Below are 21,694 nucleotides of genomic sequence, written 5' to 3'. Positions count from 1 at the left end.
CCAGCCCTCTGTTATTCTTATACTTATTTTTCCCATAACACTGGTCTTTCAATTTTCTTTATCGTGGTTCGGGTCATACAAAATTAATAATGTTTATGTGGTCAAAATGATCAAATCATCAATTTGTTTATGGCCACTCTGACGTTTAAAAAGAAAATATTTTTGTGTTTTCTTGTAGTGCTTTTATGGCCTTATTTATTCATTCATACATACCACTTTACTGAGATATGATTGGCATGTGAAAAGTTGTACATGCTTGATATATACAACTCAGTGAGTTTGGGGTTAAGAACTCACCCTTGAAACCCTCACCACCATTAGGCCACAGTCATATCCATCACCTCCCAAAGTTTCCTTCCACTCTTTATTTTATTTTCTTTGTGTGTATGGCAGTAACCCTTAACATCAGATCTACTTTCTTAGCAAAGTATACAATACCATTGAGTAGATATTTATGATATGATATTAGAAATTTGCTTTAAAACAACCTAGTCTTGGGGGTGGGAGTAGATGGGATATAAATAAGACAAGATTTGCCATAACTGCTAATCACTGAAGCTGGGTGGTGGTATATGGGACTCCATTATTCTATATTCTCTATACTTTTGTTTATATGAGAAATCTCCGTAATAAACACTTTTCGAAAAAGATTATCCCAGCGTTTCTCACACACAGAGATATTCTTAGGAAATTGAAAACTGCTCTTTAGGGCTTTTAAAAATTTTCCTACAACTTAAAAGTTATATATACTCAAAAAAAAAAAAAAAAAAAACCAACCACACATTACACATACTCATAAAAATCTAAAGAAAGAACAAAAAGAGGCCAAAAGAGAAAAATTTATCCACAGTCCTGACATTCAAAAATATATTCAATTTTAACATTTTGGTGTCTTTCCAAGTATAAGTTTTAGTGATACATTGTGGTGATACTGTATATGAATGAGCAATTTTTTAGCATGCATGTTTAGGTTATAAGGTTTTTAATTCTACACACGCATACATTCAACAGATACCATGCATGTATTATGTACCAGGCATATATATCTTGCATAACGAACTTTGTACTCTTTGACCATAACTTCCCCATTTTCTCCCTGTTTTAACTTCTAGTGATCACCATTCTCTCTCTGTTTCTGTAAGTTTGACTATTTTGGATTCCACACGTAACTGAGATCATACAGTATTTGTCTTTCTTGCCTGACTTATTTCACTTAGCATGATACCTTCTAGGTTCATTCATGTTGATGCAGGATTTCCTTCTTTTTTAAGGATGAATAGTATTCCACTGTATGTATGTTCCACGTTTGCTTTATCCATTCATCTACCAATGGATTATTAGGTTTCCCTATTTTGGCTACTGTTCATAATGCTGCAGTGAACATGGGAGTGTATCTCTTTGAGATCCTGATTTCAGTTTTTTTGGATCAATATCAAGAAGTGGGATTGTTGGATTATATGGTAGTCCTATTTTTAATTTTTTTCTTTTAACAACAGGAAAAGCAATCAAGTTTATTAACAAGTATACCTCATGTACACCTGGAGATACCCCGGGGGAAATGAGTAACTCTATTTTTATTTTTTTGAGGCACTTCCAATCTGTTTTTCATAATAACTGTGTCAATATACATTCCCACCAACAGTGTATGAGGGTTCCCTTTTCTTCACATCCTCACCAACGCTTATCTTTTTTTTTTTTTTTTAATAACAGCCATCTTGACAGGTGTGAGGTGATATCTCATTGTGGTTTTATTTATATTTCTCTGCTGATTAATGATGTTAGAGGCCTTTTGGGGGGAAATGTCTATTCGGGTCTTTTGTCCATTTAATTTTTTTCCCTGCTGTCGAGTTAAGTTCCTTGTATTTTGGATATTAACCCCTTATCAGATAATATGGTTTGCAAAATATTTTATCCCATTCCATAGGTTGTTCTCCTTTTGGGTAGAATGTTCTGTATATGTCTGTTTGGTCCATTTGGTCTGGCGTGCAGTTCAAGTCTAGTGTTCCCTTATTGATTTTCTGTCTGGGTCTCTCCATCGTTGAAAGTGGGCTATTGAGGCCCAGTGCTCTTGCTGTACTGCCATTTTTCCCTTTGGTTGTATTAACATTCACTTTATATATTTAGGTGCTCTGACGTTGGATGCATATATGTTTACATTGTTATAGTCTGTTGATGAATGGACCCCTTTATCATTATGTGGTGATCTTCTTTGTCTCTTGTAACCGTTTTTTACTTAAAGTCTTTTTTGCCTGACAGCAGTGAAGCTACCCCTATTCTCTTGGTTACCATTTGTGTGAAATATCTTTTTCCATCCATTCAGTTGCAAGTGTGCCCTTAACGTAAGTCTCTTGTAGGCAGCACACAGCTGGATCTTATTTTTTTAGTCCATTCAGTCACTCTTTGTCTTTTGACTGGTGAATTTAATCCATTTAAATTTAAAGTAATTATTCATAAGTAAGGACTAACTATTGCCATTTTATTAATTGTTTTCAGATTTTTGTAGTTACTTTGTTCCTTTCCTCCTCTCTTGCTGCCATTCTTTTTTTTTTTTTTTTTTTGAATTTTTTTTAACACTTATTTTTGAGACAGAGAGAGACAGAGCACGAAGAGGCAGAGAGAGAGGGGAAGAGGCAGAGAGAGAGGGAGACACAGAATCTGAAGCAGGCTTCAGGCTCTGAACTGGCAGCACAGAGCTCGACGTGGGGCTCGAACTCACGAACTGCGAGATTGGGACCTGAGCCAAAGTCGGACACTCAACCCACTGAACCACCCAGAGGCCCCAGCTGCCATCCTTTTTGATTTGATGGTTTTATTTTGTAGTGGTATGCTCTGATTGCTTTATCTTTTGCATATCTGCTGTAGGTTTTTTGTGATTAGTGTGAAACTTACATAAAACATCTTCTAGGACAGCGGTCTGTTTTAAGCTGATAACAACTTAATATCAATTGCATATAACTACTCTGTACATTTACTTCTTACTTACACCAGCTGGTGTCCAGTTGGATCTGTGGCTGGTTGTTGAGCTCTGTGTGCCAGCGCCACAAGCTGAGTCAGCTGTGCTCTTTCCCTCAGTTCTGAGAGGGGTGGGACAGAAGCGGGCCTCCCGGGCAGCATCCTTCAAGGCTGAGGCAGTGGGTGCTCACTCTCTGTCCCCTTCCCCCGTGGGAAAAATTGTGGGCTGAGGAGGTCTCCCTTGGCACTGAGCTGTGCCACCTTGAGGGAGAGCTGATGCAGGAAAAGTGAAACTTCTCTGGAATGCATCTATTCTCAGGTGTTTTTGCTCCATTGAGGTGCTGGAAGCTCTCAGCCGGGTTCGTGGGCTCCCATAAAGGAATTCTCATCTGTGGAGGGTTTGAGAGCTGGAACTTCTTATTGTACGGTCTTGCTGATGTAACTTCCATTTTTTAAGTTTAAATCTTTGACCCACCTAAAATTTATTTTGGTTTAAGATATGAAATAGAGATTCAAGTTCATTTTTTTTTTTCTAGGCAGTTTAACTACCTCTTGAACTCCATTTGTCAATAATCTATCTTTCTCCAGACTAAGCTTCCATTTTTCTCCCCCATCTTTGTCTGGGCTTTCTTTCTTCTCACTACTCTGCCTAATTATGGGCCAGTACTTTTTAATTCCTGTTGCTTTATACTATATTTTATTTAATTAATTTATTTTTTAAAGTTTATTTATTTGAGAGAGAGTGAGCACGAGCAGGATAGGGGCAGAGACAGAGGGAGAGAGAGAATCCCAAGCAGGCTCAGCACTGTCAGCATGGAGCCCGATGCAGGGCTCGAACCCACGAACCGTGAGATCATGACCTGAGCTGAAGTCAGATGCTTAACTAACTGAGCCACCCAGGTGCCCCCCGTACTATATTTTAACATCTAGGGGTAGTTTTGACAAAAGTTTTGACAAACTTTTATCTTTTCCAGAAAACAGAATGGAAGAGAAAAATGAAGGAACTGCAGGGAGAGCACGCAGCTCAGAAGCGAGAGGTAGCCCTCGTTGGGTGGTCTGGGGGAGCTTGGTTTCCTGTGACCTCCTCTCATCCTATGGCACCCCCATCCTTCACCCCTACTCCTCTTGAACTGGTTGGCAGGTATTTTGTTGCTGACACAGTTCCTGGCGGCTGACTCCCCTCCATACAGAGAAGGCCTTGGTCCGTTGCTTAGACAGCAGCCTCCCAGGCCAGGAGGAGGGCCCCCTGGCCTTTTCTTCTGAACCCAACACCTGCTTTACACTGCGGTCCTCTCTGCAGGGACCCCTTCAGGCTCTGCGAGGAGGGTTGTGCTGATAACCTCTGATGAATTGCCTGGTCCTTTCATGTTTAGGCCCTTCTTTGAAACCCCACCCAGGAGAGAAGCAGGTGGCTGTGGACCTCAGCTGTAGTTCAGAGGGAGCCCAAATGGAAGGGCTCAGATACTGAGACCAGGGAACAGAGAGCAGCAGGCCTTAGGCCGAGAAAACAGCTTCTATGAAAATGCCCCTGAGAAGAAAGCAAATTGAGGAGGAAGCCAATTAACAAGAGCCCTATGTTCTGCTTGTAGAAAGCTCAGAAGTTAAAAGTCTCAGATCAGAGGCTGGCACGTGATAGACACCCCCAATTCCTGTAATTTCCATCTTGGTGGTTTTATTTTATTTAAGATGTTTTAAAATGGGCAATACACTTAAATTTATTCAAAAAGCAGAAGAAATATGTTAAGGTACCCTCAGTAAAGCGTGCTGAGATATATTAAGGTTCACTTCCTCCCCATCTCCATCTACCTGCCCCCAAAACCCACCCCACAGCTGACTTTTATTGCTTTCTAGTGTAGTTTTCTAAAGTTTCTTTATGCAAACATAAGTAATATCATCTTCTCTCTGCTCTTACAACAGCATGTGACCATATTTCCTTCACCTTTTGTTTTTACCTAAAAACACAATTTGAGGACTTTTGAATGGCCTCAGGTTATCTGACTGTGCTTCAGTGGGCAGTCACACTGGACGGAGAGCCTTTTTGCCCTGATCTTAGGGGTCTGAGTTCAATTCTTATTTTCCCTTGAGTGAAGCATGGACAGTAGTCAATCTTGTTAGAAAGCCACCTGTCCAGGTCTGGCAGCCCCCTCCCTTGCTTCAGGTGAAACTCGGGCCAGTGTTTGCCTACAGGTGCAGGCCCTGCAGATCCTGGGCAGCCATAGGTCCCTGCGGACATGTGACTGACTCTCCTGTGCCCACCAGCTGCAGGAGCAGAATGAGAGGCTCCAGGCCTCCCTGTCTCAGGATCAGAGGAAAGCAGCCGCCCAGGCCCAGCGCCAGATCAGTGCTCTCCGTGCCCAGCTCCAGGAACAAGCCAGGCTCATCACCTCCCAGGAAGAGATGGTAGGTCTGTCCCTCTTCCCAGCCAGGCCTCGGTGCCCCTCGACCTCTGTGAGGATCTCCTTCCCTTCTCTGGGACTCACTACTGGCACTGGTCTCATTAGTCAGGCTCATTAAGGAGAGAGAAAGGTCCTCAGGCTTCAGGGGCACAGAATGGTGAGGATGCAGCCTGTCTTTTTCCAGGCCGAAGACGTGCCTGCTGTCCTTAGGGGCTGTGTTACTGGGTTCACACTAACATCAGAGACCATCTAAGGACAGGCACCTGGTGGATACTCGGCTTAGTACTGCATTTAAACCTCACTCTTCAAGGCAGATATTGCTGCCTCCTCATCGTCACTTGACAGATGATGCAACCGGCTGGAGAAGTCAAGTGCCTGTCTTGCATCCACATTGGACACCGTGTAAGAGCCAGGGGAGGATTCAGCCCTGGCCAGGCAGTGGAATACACAGCCTATGTTCTTTTCACTGTGTCCACAGACATAATTTCCTACCCAATACCCTTTTGATAAGTGAACACCCTCTGGTGAGATCGTCAGATAAACTGGTATGATGAGAAGTCACTTACTCACGAATGCCTCTCTCTTAAAACTGTCCCCAAGACTCTGCACCTGTTGCTCAGGCTCAGCTCCCCCTTCTGAGTTCCAGGTCAGCAGAGAAGTGTATCTGTCCTCAGAGGGGCCCCTCTGTGGCCTCAGGTCCTTGCCATGGTTCTGATACCACCCTCCACACAGATTCTCTAGGCACAGCACTTCCTGTCACTGTCTAGTTCAGTCTTCTTGTTCCTGCACGCTGGCTATTTGTGCTCTTCTGTTTTCCCAGCCATATTTCAGCCAGGTGTCTAACCCCGTCCCTTGCTGCTTTTCTTTTTACTGCACAGCCCCTCCTCCCACCTCTGCAAACACTTAGCTTCACTGCTGTGGCCACCTCAGGACCAGTCTGGACATCTCTTCCTTCTGTTATCCAGAACTCTTGTTTGCAAACATTTCACTTAGGAGCTCATTGGTTAAACATGGATTTAGAATAGGTTAATAGGGGGTTATTTTTATTGTAAAAGAGGTGACAGTTGATGGCCTTGGTTTAGCAGCAAAATTATGCCATTGGAAATCCAGGCTGTTTTTCTTTTTACCATCTTCAGTGTGTTGACCTCTGTTCTCATGCTTGACTCTCACAGTTGCAAGATGGCTGCCGTAGCTCCAACCATCACAACCATATTCAATAGAAGAAGTGGATGAAAAGGCCCCTTTATAAGACTTTTGCTTATGTTTTATCAATCAAAGCTGTATTACATGGGCAACTACAGCTGCAAAGAAGGTTAGAAAGCAAGTAATTAGTTTTACAGTCTCTAGAATAGAGGTAGACAAGGGAGGAAACATTTGGAAATGGACATTGGATGTGTCATTCATTGGTAGATAATAAAAAACAACTCAAGCTTAAGCAGAAGAGGGAATTTGTCATCAGGGTAGACAGGGTGTCTCACAGAGTTCATGGCAGGAGAGCAGCTGAGTCTGGGAATAAACTGGAACCAGATACATGAATGTGGTCAGGGGTTTTCCTTTGCTGTGTACCTCTGTTCTGTATATCTGCTGCAATTTTTTTCTTTTATTCTGAAGATCACCTTTCACTTCATATCTGTCCCATGTGGCAAAACAAACAAGCGAACAAGTAAACAAAACCCAAACCAAAACCAGTTGGCTGCCACTGGCTCTTGACTTCACATGTTATCAGTTCAGAGTTCTCCTCCCAAACCTAGACAGTCAGCTCTGTGGGGGGTGGGGGGGGTCACATACTCACAAGCAGCTGTCCCATGTGCAGCTATGTGGAAGGAGGATGAAGAGGAGGGGGGCCGTGCAGACAGTTTAGTGACCGTCCACATCACTCCTCCTTCCTCCCAGGGGGCACTCAGCTCAGATGCCCCCGTCGTGCGAGGGAGCCTACCTTGCCCTGGTTGTCCACCAATTGTACCAAAAGTATTGATTGTGTCCCTGTCCCCCTCAGCTTGCATGGGGCTCCTGCCCTTCAAATCACAGTCCCTCTCTGAAGGGGGGGGGCATTCCCACCAGGGGAAAAGGCAGCACGATGCCATGCTGGTTGCTGCCATCCAGCCTTGGTGCCACCCCCCTCCCCCCACTTATGGAGATGCTGTTGGGCAGTGTACTTTGAGCTCCTCGCTCCCAGGGGAAGGCACGGAAACAGTGGCTGTCCCTTCTTTATGGTGCTAGGCAGAGGCACTGCTCAGAGTAGAGTCCCCTGCTGGCTATAACCTGCTCTCTTCCACATCTTTGTAGATCCAGACCATGTCTCTGAGGAAGGAGGAGGGTAAGCCTGCACGGGGTGTTTTGTCCTCTTCTCTCTCCTGTTCCCCACCAGTCAATTTGGAGAATGAGGGTGGTGGTGGTGGTGACAGCAGCTCAGGGGACATGTGCTGTCAGGCTCTTCGGCTGGGTGAGGGAGGGCAAGAAGATATTTTCTTCTGGGACATATAGGGCTCCAGCCTGTGGTGGATTCTTACCTGGCCTGCTCTTCTCTGTAGGGTGGTGGAGACATGGGGAAGGGTGAGGATCCTGGGGGCAGTGATGGATGGAGCAGGGTTTGGGAAAAGGTTCTTTCTAACTCATCACGTCTGCGGTTTGGACCATCAACTTTTACCTTGCTCCCAGGGGGTAGCACGTTGTCCCCAAATCAGTGTGAATGCGGCCGGTTTAGGGAGTATGCTGTCTTCCTCTGCTGTGCTGTGTGCGGGAGTGCACGTGCTGGCCTCTAAAGGGAGACAGTAACCAGCAGGGCACTGCCCCTACCTGGACGGCCCTGGCCAGCCCCTTATGAAACCTGGCCCTTCCTGCTCCATCCCACTTCTTCTGTCCTACCTCTTCAGCCTCCCTTCTGCCTTTTCTTGCAAATCCACACGTCTCTTCCCATCCCCTGCCTCTAGGTCAGACGTTTCTTTCCCAGCTTTGCAAGCAGTTCAGAGAAGCACTGTCCCTGCAGCCCCAACCTTCCCAAGGGCTTCGCCGAGCACTTTAGATTCATGGTCTCATTACACTGTCCCCACAATTTAATGTGGGCTGGGCATTATCATCCTCATTTTCTAGATGAGGAGACTGAGGCTTGGCGAGGTTCCAGGACTCCCCGTGTTGTGCACAGCTGGTTGGGCAGGGCTGGACTGTGTGAATTCTGGTCTTTCTGGCTCCCCGTGTCAGTGTTTGTGACCATGGCTCCATCCCGGGTAAAGAAACAACTGGAGGGCTTACCCCTTCTTGCTGACACTCATGTGGTGTCCCATGCTTTCCTCTGGGTCAGGGATAGGGTCCAGGGCATTGAGGCCACACTAACTGTTCCTGCTCTTCTCAGGGATCCACAAGGGCCCGAAGGCTATGGACACAGAGGAGGACTCTTCCGAGGAAGGTGAGGTCTTAGTTTCTTTCCCTGGTGTCTAATGCAGGACACAGAATTGTCCTCTTCATTGTTTAGTTTGTGTCTACTTCACCGTGTCTGGCTACTGAAGCTGGGGGGGAGGAGAAGTAGGGACAAGGAAATAAGTATTTCTGAAGCCCTTGTGTGTGCCGGGCACGTTACACACAGGCACTAACATGCGATCTAAATGGTCCACCGATGGGTCAGCGACTTGCCCAGAGTCACAGAGCTGGCAGGTGTGTGGAGGCAGGATTTGGAATGGCATCTGACGCGTAGCCTGTCCCGTGTGCCTGTCTCACCTCCTCTCACCTTGGTCATTGTCTTGTGCTGCAGAGTTAGAGGACTCCGGAGACGGACAGCAGAAGGTGCTGGCAGCGCTGAGGCGAAACCCCACCCTGCTGATGCAGTTTAGGCCAATCCTGGAGGACACCTTGGAAGAAAAGCTGGAAAGCATGGGGATAAAGAGAGTAAGATCCCGGGCTACTGTTGTGAGGGCTGCTGTCTATCGTTTAGACACACGATGTTCTTAACCTGACAGATGCTTGATTGCTCTTTACAGTGTAGGCTTATTCGTCTTATTTGTTCCAACTGGGGTGCCTTTCATACCCAGGAACATGAGCCCACACAGCTTCCCCTCACCGCACGGCAGCAATGTGGTCTCTCTTCTCTGTTTCCAGTGGTTTCTTGGGGTGTCGCCCTGCATCCTGACCTTTCTGTGCTCTCCACTCATCTGTGTCTATTTCTGACAAAGGGAATTTAATTGGTTCAGTCTGCCTTCTGAAAGGGTCCCTTGGGTGAAGGGTCCATCATCAGTGGCACACGTGGCCACAGCACTCAGCAAGTGGCTGTGGGTGAGGCAGGCAGTGAAAGCTATGTCTGGGACCCTCATGCCCGTGTTTAACCAGAGCATGCGTTTTATCATTAAAGGCATCGATGACATATTTTATTAAATAAAAACACTAACCTTTGAATGTTTTCAGCTACTGTTCCATCTAACTTTGGCCCTATGATCAGATTTGATTAAAACATTTCTTTCTGGGGCGACTGGGTGGCTCAGTCGGTTAAGCGCCCGACTGCGGCTCAGGTCATGATCTCACGGTTCATGGGTTTGAGCCCCGCGTTGGACTCTGTGCTGACAGCTCAGAGCCTGGAGCCTGTTTCAGATTCTGTGTCTCCTTCTCTTTCTGCCCCTCCCTGCTTGCACTCTGTCTCCCTCTGTCTCAAAAATAAACAAACATTTAAAAAAATTTTTTAAAAACCCATTTATTTCTTTTTTTAAACTTTTTTTAAATGTTTACTTTTGAGAGAGAGAGAGAGTACAAGCAGGGGAAAGAGAGAGAAAGACATGGAATCCAAAGCAGGCTCTAGGCTCTGAGCTGTCAGCACAGAGCCCGATGTGGCTCTCGAACTCACGAACTGTGAGATCATGACCTGAACCGAAGTCAGATTCTTAACTGACTGAGCCACCCAGGTGCCCCCTAAAACATTTCTTTCTAACCTTGAATGAATCCTTATGGGCTCTGGGTGGATGTCAAAAGCCCAAGCAACTTCCAGTAGGTCTTGGAAGAAAAATGTTTTTTCATTTTTAAGAGAGAGAGAGAGAGAGAGAGAGAGAGAGAGAGAGAGAGAGAGAGAGAATGAGCGGGGGAGGGGCAGACAGAGAGGGAGACACAGAATCTGAAGCAGGCTCTGGGCTCTAACCTATCAACACAGAGCTTGATGCAGGGCTTGAACCCACGAACCATGAGATCCTGACCTGAGCCGAAGTCAGATGCTTAACTGACTGAGCCACCAGGCATCCCTGCAGTTCATTTTTCACACATTGTTAGGCACAGAGGACAACCCGTCTGGCATGATGGTTATGAGGTACAAATGAGGTACAAAAGGAGCAAGCTCTGGTCTCTGTCCTCACATGAGTGGGGTGGCGGAAGGGCATGTCCCACCTGAGCCCCAGAAGCTGTGATGTCGATGGAGTTGTGCGTAGCCCCATTGCGTCGTCTTGCCATGCACATTTTGATGCAGCTCCCAGACCCTAAACCATTACACTTCCTGCAGCATGTGCAACCACTGCCCACCCTGCTCTGACGCTCACCCCATCCTCTTCCAGAAAGCACTGGGTGCTGAGCACAGTGACTCCCAGGCCAGCAGCAGGTGCGAGAGGCTTAGGGGAACTTCTGTCTCCAACGGGGGAACTTCTGTCTCTTCTAGGATGCAAAGGGAATCCCCTTTCAAACTCTCAGACACCTCAAGTCCCTCCTGAGAGCCCACCGGGAGCAGAAGGCACGGAGGTTTTCTGAATTTCTGAGTCTGAGGGAAAAGCTTGTCAAGGAAGCCACCAGTAGAATGAAGCAGAGACAGAGACACATGGCCCCGGCATCCCAGTTGGACAGCGGGGCTCCAGGTGAGCTGGTCAGAGGGCTTGCTTGGGGGCTGGGGCTGAGAGGGTCCAGGCTTGTTTGCACACGAGGAGGGTGTACTTTCTGCCTCCAGCAGGGCATTGCTTGAAAGAGCGAGATGACAGCGTCTTTGCAGGTGACTGAGTCCAAAAGTCCTCTTTTGGGGGAAACAGGGTCAAGGAGTGGGCCCCAGGGTCACCCAGGGAAGCTGGAGGAGAGCTGGCGTTAGAGCCTGTGGTTAGCCCTGAGCTTGCTGCCCCTACTTTGCAGGTTTACTTGCTTTGACCGCAAGTTGAACTTTGCTCCAACAGAGAGGAACACAGTTTCTGGCCCTGAAGCCAGGGATGTCAGTGCTGGGAGAGGGCCCAAGGCCTGAGAGCACTGGGGCTGCAGGCAGGGGCAAAAGGGATCAAATGCAGTCTGCTCCAGAGCTGTGGGAGGCTGGGCGACCTCTGCCTACTGACACACCCTCAGAGCTCAGACTTGGTTCCCTGGGCCGGGTCACAGCCACTGCTTTGCCCCTGGGGGTTGTGACAAGGAAAGGCCGGGGCGGGTAGGGGGGGTGGGTTCTTGGGGAGGATTCAAGTGTGTGAGTGGTGGCCCTCCAGTCTCTGTCCTCGGGGAACTGAGGAAGCAAGGTAACTTGTGTTCCTAGGTTTGAGAGCCCCCTGTTTCTAGAGGATTTCCAGATCCACCGAGCTGCTGAAATTAGGGGCCCGGGGGAGGGCTTCAGGGGGTCTGAGGCTGTTTGTGCAGTGTGGTGCTGCAGCTCCTTTTCCTCATGAGTATATTCCAGGGAGCTATTGATTCTCTTATCGCCTTGTGTCCAGGCAGACCCAGCCTGAACTCGTCATCCTAACGAATTTCCCAGTGTGGACCACATTCTCTGGGGATGTGAGAGATGATTTTAGTTGGTACGTGGACCAATAATTCTAGAATTTACTAAGGCCGATCCGTGCCAAGCACAAATCCTCTGCTGGGAAACCGGCCCAGACTTGGTGATGATGGGGCCAAGCACAGGGGTGGTGGGTGCGCGGCAGAGAGAGGGGACCGGGAGGCACGGCAGAAGAAGGAAAGCATCCTTTGAGGACAGGCTTCCAGAAGAGGAAAGGTATCTTGCTCCTCCAGGCACCCCCTCCCCTCCAGCCCTTGCTCCTGTGGTCAGAAAACCGGAGTGAGAACCACCCCCTTGCCTGTCTCCCCTTCCCTGGTCCTGGGGCCCTGCCGTCTCCAGGGTATGTCACAGAGGTGTGACGTGAGCACTGTGTTTCCACAGCATTTTGCAGACCTCTCTTTCCAGCTGGATGCCCACGTGCTCGTTTTCTAGGTCCCACGAGTGCTGCATGAATGCTCACCTCTGATCTCCACTTAGATTGTGCCTCTTTTGTTTTGGGGCAGAGCTGTGGGATGTAGCAAGGCTGTGAGTGGCAAGAGCCCTGGATTTGGGGTGGCTGATGACCTGGGTTTGCAGGTACCACTGACTTGCATGGAGCTCTGGGCCCTGAGTCCCTGGATGTCTTGCAGCCCCGGTAAAGTAGGGAAAACGACACTCTCCTAAGGCATCTGGGGCCAGGTGGGTGCTGTGGGTAAAGTGCTTAGCTTGGTGTCTGTGTGCAGTAACTGTAGCTATTCTTGTTACTTTCCGTCAGCGAGTCTGTCTGCTTTCCCCTTCTCTCCAGTCTGTTCTTAGAAGGTCCACTTCTGTGTAAGTGCATTCTCTGAGAGTGGTGTATTTCCAGTGTTTTTGATCTTGAACTGCAGTAAGAAACAGTTTACCTGTGACAGTCCACACACGTAAGAGTTTTGTGGGAAAGTACTCTGACACTCTGTGATGCCCTTCTCTTACCTTTCCATAAAAAAAAAAAAAAAAAAAAATTGCTGATCCTGGATACCCCGCTGGGGAATTCAGAAAAGGGAGGGGCTGGGTCTGAGTGCTTACCTTTATTTTTTTTATTATTTATTTATTTTTTTTTATATTTATATTTATATTTTTAATTTTTATTTATTTTTTCAATATATGAAATTTATTGTCAAATTGGTTTCCATACAACACCCAGTGCTCATCCCAAAAGGTGCCCTCCTCAACACCCATCACTCACCCTCCCCTCCCTCCCTCCCCCCATCGACCCTCAGTTTGTTCTCAGTTTTTAAGAGTCTCTTATGCTTTGTCTCTCTCCCACTCTAACCTCTTTTTTTTTTTTCCTTCCCCTTCCCCATGGGTTTCTGTTAAGTTTCTCAGGATCCACATAAGAGTGAAAACGTATGGTATCTGTCTTTCTCTGTATGGCTTATTTCATTTAGCATCACACTCTCCAGTTCCATCCATGTTGCTACAAAGGGCCATATTTCATTCTTTCTCATTGCCACGTAGTACTCCATTGTGTATATAAACCCAGTTCATGGACATTTAGGCTCTTTCCATAATTTGGCTATTGTTGAGACTGCTGCTATAAACATTGGGGTACAAGTGCCCCTGTGCATCAGTACTCCTGTATCCCTTGGGTAAATTCCTAGCAGTGCTATTGCTGGGTCATAGGGTAGGTCTATTCTTAATTTTCTGAGGAACCTGAGTGCTTGCCTTTAAAGGACTGAGTTCCGGGAGGATTTAGTGGGTCTGGGTGGCCCATGTGGTCCTGTTGCGACCTCTGGTGGCAGCAGGGTCTCCCTGCAATGTTGTCTGCACTCCAGCGGCTGCAGCCTGGGTGGGTAGAGAGGATGGGTGCTCTTGGCGAGGTCAGCCCCTAGCACTACACGGGGAGGGTTAAGCTGCTGACAAGCTGGGCCCCTCTTCATTTTTTTGGTTAAGTTTCTTTATTTGTTTTGAGACAGAGAAAGAGAGTGCGAGAGCAGGGGAGGGGCAGAGAGAGAGAGGAGAGAGTGAGAATCCCAAGCAGGCTCTGCACTGCCAGCACTGAGCCCCATGTGGGGCTTGAACCCACGAACCATTAGATCATGACCTGACCAAAGTTGGATGCTCAACTCACTGAGCCACCCAGGTGCCCCACGGGCCCCACTTCAGACCTGCCGACTCCTGTGGGACTCCTGGAATGATGGCATGACCCTGGAAGACCAGCTGCTCTCCTGGTCTGTGCTCGAACTGTGGGTCCCAGCCCTGAGTCTGGCCAGCAGCAGGACTCCTGCGGTGGGGGCGGTGGTCATATTTGCGCTGGTTATCATAGTACGCTGCGACAGACTGACTTGTCCATTTGTAGTGTGCTGGAGCCTGTCTCTACGTCCTCTTCGGGCTTGAAGCTCCAGATGCTCATGCCTTGGAACTTATTCCCATCTGTGTTTCTAGTCAAAAGCCAGCAGAACCCACTGGCCATCAAAGAGGCCCAGCCAAAGTCCAGGACGCTGCATGTGGCATTGCCATCTAAGCCAGCAGAGCCACCCACGACAACTCTTCAGAGCCGCAGCAGCCACGGTCCTGGCCTGGCTCCCGTGCCCACCCCTACTCCGCGCCCCAGAGCACGTGGACCCTCCGGCACCTCTGCTTCCTCAGGGCCCGGGCCGAGGTGAGCCCCGGACTCCGCACTCCCCCTGGGTCTTGGCAGTGGCTCCCAGCCTCAGGCAGCCCTGATCTGGGCTTCCCGCAGGCTTCTGCAGACAGGTGAGGGGCAGAGACAGAAGTGAACAGGAGAAGCCTCAGTTGGGGTCCATCCCGAGACCTCACGAAGAGACTGGGGTCCTTTGCTCCTGGCCAGGACAAACCCACCCCTACCTTCCCCATCTCTTCCTTAAAAGCCTTAGTTGCCACGCCGGAAAGGCTGGGTCCTCATCTTCTCACAGAGTTGCTGGTGTGGCTGCTATGCTCCAGAGTGACTCCTGGCTATCATCTGGGCCCAAGGAAGGAGCAGGGCTGACTTGGGGCAAATCAGACACGTTTGCAAGTGGTGAGGTTTGGCTTCCAAAGCTTTTCTGGCCCACGTAGCCCTCATTTCTTCTTGTCCATGACAGTACACCCCCATTCAGTTCTGAAGAGGACTCAGAGGGAAATTCCGTGCAGCGGACATCTCTCCAGCCCCCACGAGGTCCTTCCAGGATGGGGCCCCGGCCAGAGGACAACTGGGACTGGTCTGACACAGAGACGTCGGAGGGGAGTGCCCAGCCCCCTGAAAAAGGCTCAGGTGGGCTGGCTTCCTCAGGTGAGTGATCTGGGACCACTGAGGTAGCCCTTCTCCAGCCCAGATTTCTCTAGTCCTGGAAACACTCTTTTTCTTTGGGTTCTCTGATTTGGCAACTCATTGTGACTTGGAGAGAATGACTGTCCCTCCCATCAGGTATTTTCCTGTGGTCGCAGAGACAGTAGAAGAAGGATAGAATCTGAGTGAGGTTTATTTTGCCCCTTGTTTTGTCATTGAATTGCCTAACTGGTGGAGTTGGAGGAGCTCACTCCTTTTGTCCTCCACATCCTTACCGTTAGAGAATGAACATGGTGGCCAGACAAATGGAGATTAAAGTGTTGTTCTATTACTGGAGATAGTGCCTAGTAATGCTAAGGCATAGGCTTCCTCTCAGAGCCTGATTGGCTCCTGAGGCCAATGTGGGGACCCCCTCCAGCCTCCCCAACCCAGATTCTCACCGTACTTGTGGCTATATGGGGTGGGGTCAGCAAAACCGCAGAGAGGGCTGAAGTATGCCGCTGTGGGGACAGTCCAGCTGGCCTCCAGACGCAGTCACAGGTGCAGGGAGCATATCAGAAAAAGAAACATGGCCCAGGGGATGTTGCAGTCCCTCTGCTTGGCTACTCCAGTGGATAGGAGAGGTAAGAAAGTGTGGGGGGCGCTGAGAGGGTGTCCATGCTCTGCTTGCCCAACCTGGTAGAGGAGGAATGCCTTCATACCACGCATGAGGTGACGTGTGCCACACACATTGTCACTGATGTCCAAACTAAGTCTCTGACACCTTATGTTACTTGTTCAAGGTCGCAGAACTAATAACGTGAAAAACAGATTCTGTATTATGTTTTTGAAGTTAATGTGTTGGTGGCATTTTTTTTTTACTTGAAAAATAAATTTTTCCCAGAAAGAACTGCCTTCAGCCATTTTCCTAATTTTGAGAATATCCACACAGTCTTTTATGCTTCTTGAGTTCATTAGTACCAGATCAAGGGGTTGTGGTTACCCAGTCAACTATCACTGCAGTAAAAGTAGCCTCCAGGGCAAACCTAGGTTACAATGAACATTTTGAGAGATATAGTTGGTTGTAACACATGCAGTCTCACACAAAGAAAGTTTTTGTAACAAAAGAGTAATGAAAAGTGTGGTTTTTCCAGCTAACCTTAAGATGGAGGGTGACAGCTTCAGAAGGTCACAGTGAACCTTCACAGCAGGCTGACTCATTGCCACCAATGGTCTTAGGGACATAGTGGCATTTTTACAGGAAAGTTCTTTGCCCTTTTCAGCAAAGAGATTTAGCAATTTCACTTGATGAAAAGACATCATAGAAATTTGAGTTAAATGTTATGATTAACTGGAATGAATATATCCATTAAACTTGTCACTTTCTTTAAGATTTTTAAAAAATATTTATTTATTTTTGAGAGAGAGAGAGAGAGAGAGACAGAGTGTGAGCAGGGGAGGGGCAGAGAGAGAGGGAGACACAGAATCTGAAGCAGACTCCAGGCTCTGAGCTGTCAGCACAGAGCCCGACATGGGGCTTGAACTCACGAACCGTGAGATCATGACCTGAGCCGAAGTCCATTGCTTTAACTGACTGAGCCACCCGGGCGTCCCTAAACCTGTCACTTTCTATCTAACAGTGTACTACAATAACTAATTGAGCATTTTTCTTCTGAAACAACTAAGTCAACTCCCATTCTTTCAAGATTTTCTTTTATTTTTTTCTTTTTATGTTTTTTAAATTTATTTTTGAGAGAGAGAGAGAGAGAGAGACAGAGGATCCGAAGTGGGCTTTGCATTGACAGCAACGAGCCCAATGTGGGGTTTGAACTCATGAATCGTGAGATCATGACCTGATCCAAAGTCGGATGTTCAACTGACTGAGCCACCAGGCACCCCTCTTTTAAGATTTTCTTATAAAACTGTTAATGGATAGGCCTGCAGCTTCTGGCTTCAGTTGAATTTTCTTTTTCTTAATTTTTTTTTAATGTTTATTCATTTTTGGGAGAGAGAGAGAGAGAGAGAGAGAGAGAGAGAGAGAGAGAGAGCAGGTGAGGGGCAGAGAGAGGGAGACACAGAATCCCGGAGCAGGCTCCAGGTTCTGAGCTGTCGGCACAGACCGTGATGTGGGGCTCGAACTTGTGAACCACGAGATCATGACCTGAGCCAAAGTCGGATGTTTAACTGACTGAGCCACCCAGGCACCCCTTCAGGTGCATTTTCTAGCCAAGGCTTAAAGAACATGGAAATGAAGAGTTTTGTCTTTTCAAAGTCATCAAGTGGAAACTTTGGAATATAAACCCATATCTGAACAACCTGTAAATTCCATGCTCTTAATGGATTCTGCAGAACTTTATCTTGTCCATAGCATATTCCAAGCCTGCCAGTCCATCAGAATCCACCAGAAGTAAATCTTTGGAGAAGTACCGATGGCCACCAGGTGGGGCAATAAGATGGAAAGGTGTTAGAAGTGGGAGTCAGGAGTCCTCTGATAGTTTGGGTGCTGTCACTTGTTACCCGCTTGTGTGAGGGGTTTTGGTTTCTTTTCTATAAAATGAGGTATCAAGACAAGACAATGAGAAGTGAGGAACACAGTGCCTGGTACATAGTGGCCCTTAACAAACATTTCTTGAGGGGCCCCTGGGTGGCTCAGTCTGTTAAGCGTCCAGCTTCAGCTCAGGTCATGATCTCACCACTTGTGGATTCGAGCCCCGCATTGGTCTCTGTCCTGATGACAGCTCAGAACCTGGAGTCTGCTTTGGATTTTGTGTCTCTCTGTCTCTGCCCCTCCCCTGCTTTTGTTCCATCTCTTTTTCTCTCTCTCAAACATAAATAAACATAAAAGAATTTAGAAAACAAACATTTCTCCAATGAGTCATTGAACCAAGGGCTGTTGGAGCCCCAGACGGCTGCTCAGAGCCTCAGACGGTTGAATCCTACAAGGCCATGGTTAGCTCCCTGCTTCCTGGCCATTCTTGAGATCTGGCCATCCGCCATGGTTTACCATGTCACCAGGAGTCTGTTGATAGTCTTTGTGCCTTGCTTAGCCCCCCTTCCTGCATGGAGTTTGCAGAAAGCCTGTCGGCCCTCAGTCCTTCTGTGATGATTTATTTTTATGATATTTCTTCTCATCTCAGTGCAGATGTTGAAGGAGGCTGTGTCTGCACGTTAGTCTTGCTTTTCATGTACCAAGTGAGCAGAGGTTCTGCCTCTGCCTCCCATTTGGAGAGAAGAACAGCTTTCTAAGCCTCTGTCTGCAGCCATGTTGTTAAGTGCAGTTATATTATTAGGATGGTCAAAGCCTTCTTTTTCTGGCACCCATTGGCCTGGGCCTTCTCTCTATCTTTGCCACTCTTCTTTGTGGTTACCCTTTCTTCTTCCTCCTGACCCTTCTCTACACTCCCTCTGTCCACTCCAGACCCTGGTCATGACCTACCAGGATGAGGCATTCATTCTCTGGAATTCTCCCTCTGGTTGCCTTCCAGGAACCCTGGTGCAGTCGCTGGTCAAAAACCTTGAGAAACAGCTGGAGGCTCCAGTGAAGAAGCCTGCTGGAGGGGTCAATCTGTTCTTAATGCCCAGCGCCGGCCCGCAGAAGGCTGCCGTGCCAGGAAGGAAGCCCCAGGTAGGGTGCAGGACTCTTGGAGGTTGCCCTGCCATTTCCCACAGAGCCAGCTCTGAGTTTGGGGGCCTGGGGTGGGGTCTAGTGTCAGCCTTGGCCCTAGTGGGACATCACAGGTGACCTCACTGTCTCCTCTGCCCCTGCCCAGGTGGAGGGGTGGACACTTTCAAATGCTTTTTTTTTTTTTTTTTTTTGTATCTCTGTTGACATTGAAAAGCCTTTTGGTCCATTATACAAGCAACTGCTTGTATAGGTCGCTTCTCCTGGTCACTCACGCTCCCATTTCCTGCCTCTGACACAGCCTGGACCTGACTCTGTGCCCAGCTGCTGGTAGTAGCTGCTCTCCTGGCTCTGGTTCACCCCACCACGGGCTTCGGCCCCTTCCTTCACTCAGCCGAGGCCCCCAACACCAGGCTGAGCGTGGAGCAGACTTCTCCTCAAGGGCAGGCATTGGAGTGGGCGACAACATATAATGGGAATCTTTAGATATTTCATTCTCAATATTCCAGGCCATTCCTCATCACTAAGAATGCCTTGGTGGCCTTGCCTCTCTGAGGCTCTAGCTGCTGTCAGACTTAGAGCTCAGATGCTCAGACTCCCCAACATTACCGTTCAGACGCCCTCCTCATTGCTTCCGGTCAGGGAGTAACTCCCATGTGCCTGTTACTTTCTGGGGCAGAAACATTTAGAGCTCTCGCTACTTCACATTCCTGTATCACCTTTTTCAGTCAAAAAGGTGCCTCCTGGGATGACCAGAGCTATTGCCCTAACGGTCTGAAGTAGTGGGCAATCACTTTCTCAGGAGACCATGTTCTTATTACATAATGTGCTTGGTTTATTATGCAGCCCATGTGCATTGGTGAGTATCTAGTCCAGGTGATTAAAATAAATTTGCCCCTTTTCCCCTGGGGAAAGAGGGTCACTATCCAACAGCAGGCTTAGCCTGCTGCCCTGGGCCCGGGGTGGTTCTGATTGCTTGGCTTTACGTTCTGGGAGAAAATGCACAGGATGTTCCTATCAAAACCCAGGTAGCCCTCAGTGCCAGGGGGTGGGGCACTGAGAGCTCTGAGGGGTGACTGTGGCTCAGGGGTACCCCCGGGCTCTTGCGTTGGCTGCAGCCCAGACCCTTTCCAGGCTGACGGTTCCTGGTCCCCAAGAGCTATCCTCCTGCTCCTTTGGTCAGGGTATTAACCAGCCCCGCAGAAGCCATCTGAGGGCAGGTGGGGAGGGACTTTAGCCCCTGCTGCATTCAGGAAAGTCAAGGCTCTGGGCGTTCAGCTCCATCTATGTGGGGGATTGAAAAATCTAGACAACGTTTAAATAAGAGCAGCCTGATTTGCTGTAAGCCTTTCCAAGGAGCTTGCCTTGGTTTGGCCAGTGGAACTTCAGGAGCGTTTGAAATCACTCTGACCCCAGGTCTCTGAAGCAGGTTTTCAGACAGGGAAACATGAAAAAGCAGGAGAAGGAATGTCTCCCAACTGCTTCTTCCAAACCTGCATTTTGTCCCTGTGTCTGTCCAGCATTTTCATCCTCCCTTGTCAGAATGCATTTTCTTCTCCCCCCTTACTTCCCTGCAGCTTTCAGATGATGAGACTGACTTGGAGATCTCTTCCTTGGAAGATCTCCCCCAGGACCTGGGCCAGAGAGAAGAACTGAAGCCCCTGTCTCGCTCAAAGCCGCCGGAGAAGTTTGGCACCAGCCCTTGGAGCCCTGGCCGACCCAGGGTCCCTGGCTGGTGATCCCACCCCAGAACCTGGCTGGGGCCAGCTCAGGGTGCCCTCCGCCCTCCCCCCCCCACCACCCAACACAAGAGGCTACTAGGCCACTCTTGTCTTCACCAGTAACTGAGAGGTCTTCTCTGGAAGAGAAGGTCTTTCTGGAGATAAACAGAGCAGAAGGGGGATATAATTTCTCCTCTCTTGCCTGTGAGGAGGGGTCCTGTTTCAGAGCTCCAGGGGCACCTGGCTGGGTGCTCCCAGTCCTATGGTTTGAGAAAGGGTTATAATGAGCCCTTTCCTCCCCCCACCTCCATGTTCACTCCAGACTGAAGGAGCCACTTGATCTTTGTGACGTATTGTCAGTCTGTGGGAATGCTGTGGAGAGGAGCCTTACTTGGTGTCCTTCTAGGGACACATATGTCTCAGTCAGTCATTCAGTGATTGATCCAAAGTCATTTACTGAGTGGTTGCTCTGGGCCAGGTCCTCCAGGCTCTCCCTACCTTGCTGGGGTGTTGGCAGAGGTGAGTGGGGCAGAAGTACTGGGTAGTAGTCTAGTGACAGAGATTAGGGTGTCATGGGAGCATAGTGAGGGCCACCCAGTGCAGGCTTGGGAGATCTTGGAGAGACTCCCAGAGCTGAAGTCTGGCTGTGCTTGTTTATGGGTGGGAGACAGGGAGGGAGAGCCGGCCGCCTGGCTGGGGCCTCATGCCCAAAGGACCACAAATTTAATCTTGGACATTGTTTCTAAAATTAGGTTATATATGTAACCACTGTTTTTTTTTTTTTATGTAAAAGGTGTTAATTTATCATATGGAAACATTTAAATATAGCACAATGGTTATAACTTGCTTGCGTTCATTATTTTTGGAGCTTCAGCAGGGGCACAGGGGGGCGAAGGCACCTGCACCTGTGTTGTGGCAGGTGAGGTCCATTGGGATGTGGTTGCCAACGTGGGGTAAGGAGGGCCAGAGCTTTGCTGGGCTGAAGTGGGAGGAAGCAGGATCGGCAGGGAGAGCCCTCCGAAAGCAATGCAGGTCCCATCACCGTGAGAGCAGAGGGAGCAGGAGGCAGGAGCA

At 48.4% G+C, this 21,694-nt stretch overlaps 1 protein-coding gene across 5 annotated transcripts in view; it reads left to right on the top strand.

Annotated features, from left to right (window-relative positions):
- Positions 1-21,169, top strand: part of DZIP1L (DAZ interacting zinc finger protein 1 like) — a 42,272-nt gene extending 21,103 nt beyond the window's left edge. For all 5 annotated transcript variants that reach the window (XM_086674362.1, XM_086674360.1, XM_086674364.1 and 2 more), the window contains 10 exons: positions 3,927-3,989; positions 5,212-5,352; positions 7,635-7,665; positions 8,698-8,751; positions 9,094-9,227; positions 10,969-11,161; positions 14,455-14,671; positions 15,114-15,301; positions 18,763-18,902; positions 20,477-21,169. In XM_086674362.1, coding sequence (XP_086530488.1) covers positions 3,927-3,989; positions 5,212-5,352; positions 7,635-7,665; positions 8,698-8,751; positions 9,094-9,227; positions 10,969-11,161; positions 14,455-14,671; positions 15,114-15,301; positions 18,763-18,902; positions 20,477-20,638 — 1,323 coding nt within the window. In that variant the 3' untranslated portion in view covers positions 20,639-21,169. The remainder of the gene's footprint in view (positions 1-3,926; positions 3,990-5,211; positions 5,353-7,634; positions 7,666-8,697; positions 8,752-9,093; positions 9,228-10,968; positions 11,162-14,454; positions 14,672-15,113; positions 15,302-18,762; positions 18,903-20,476) is intronic.
- The last annotated feature ends 525 nt before the right edge of the window (positions 21,170-21,694 follow it).

Source organism: Puma concolor, chromosome C2 (assembly GCF_028749965.1).
Source record: "Puma concolor isolate L17-30 chromosome C2, mPumCon1.1.hap2, whole genome shotgun sequence".
Taxonomy (NCBI): domain Eukaryota; kingdom Metazoa; phylum Chordata; class Mammalia; order Carnivora; family Felidae; genus Puma; species Puma concolor.
The sequence above is the reverse complement of the archived record's forward strand: the minus strand, read 5'-3'. Positions and strand labels throughout refer to the sequence as shown.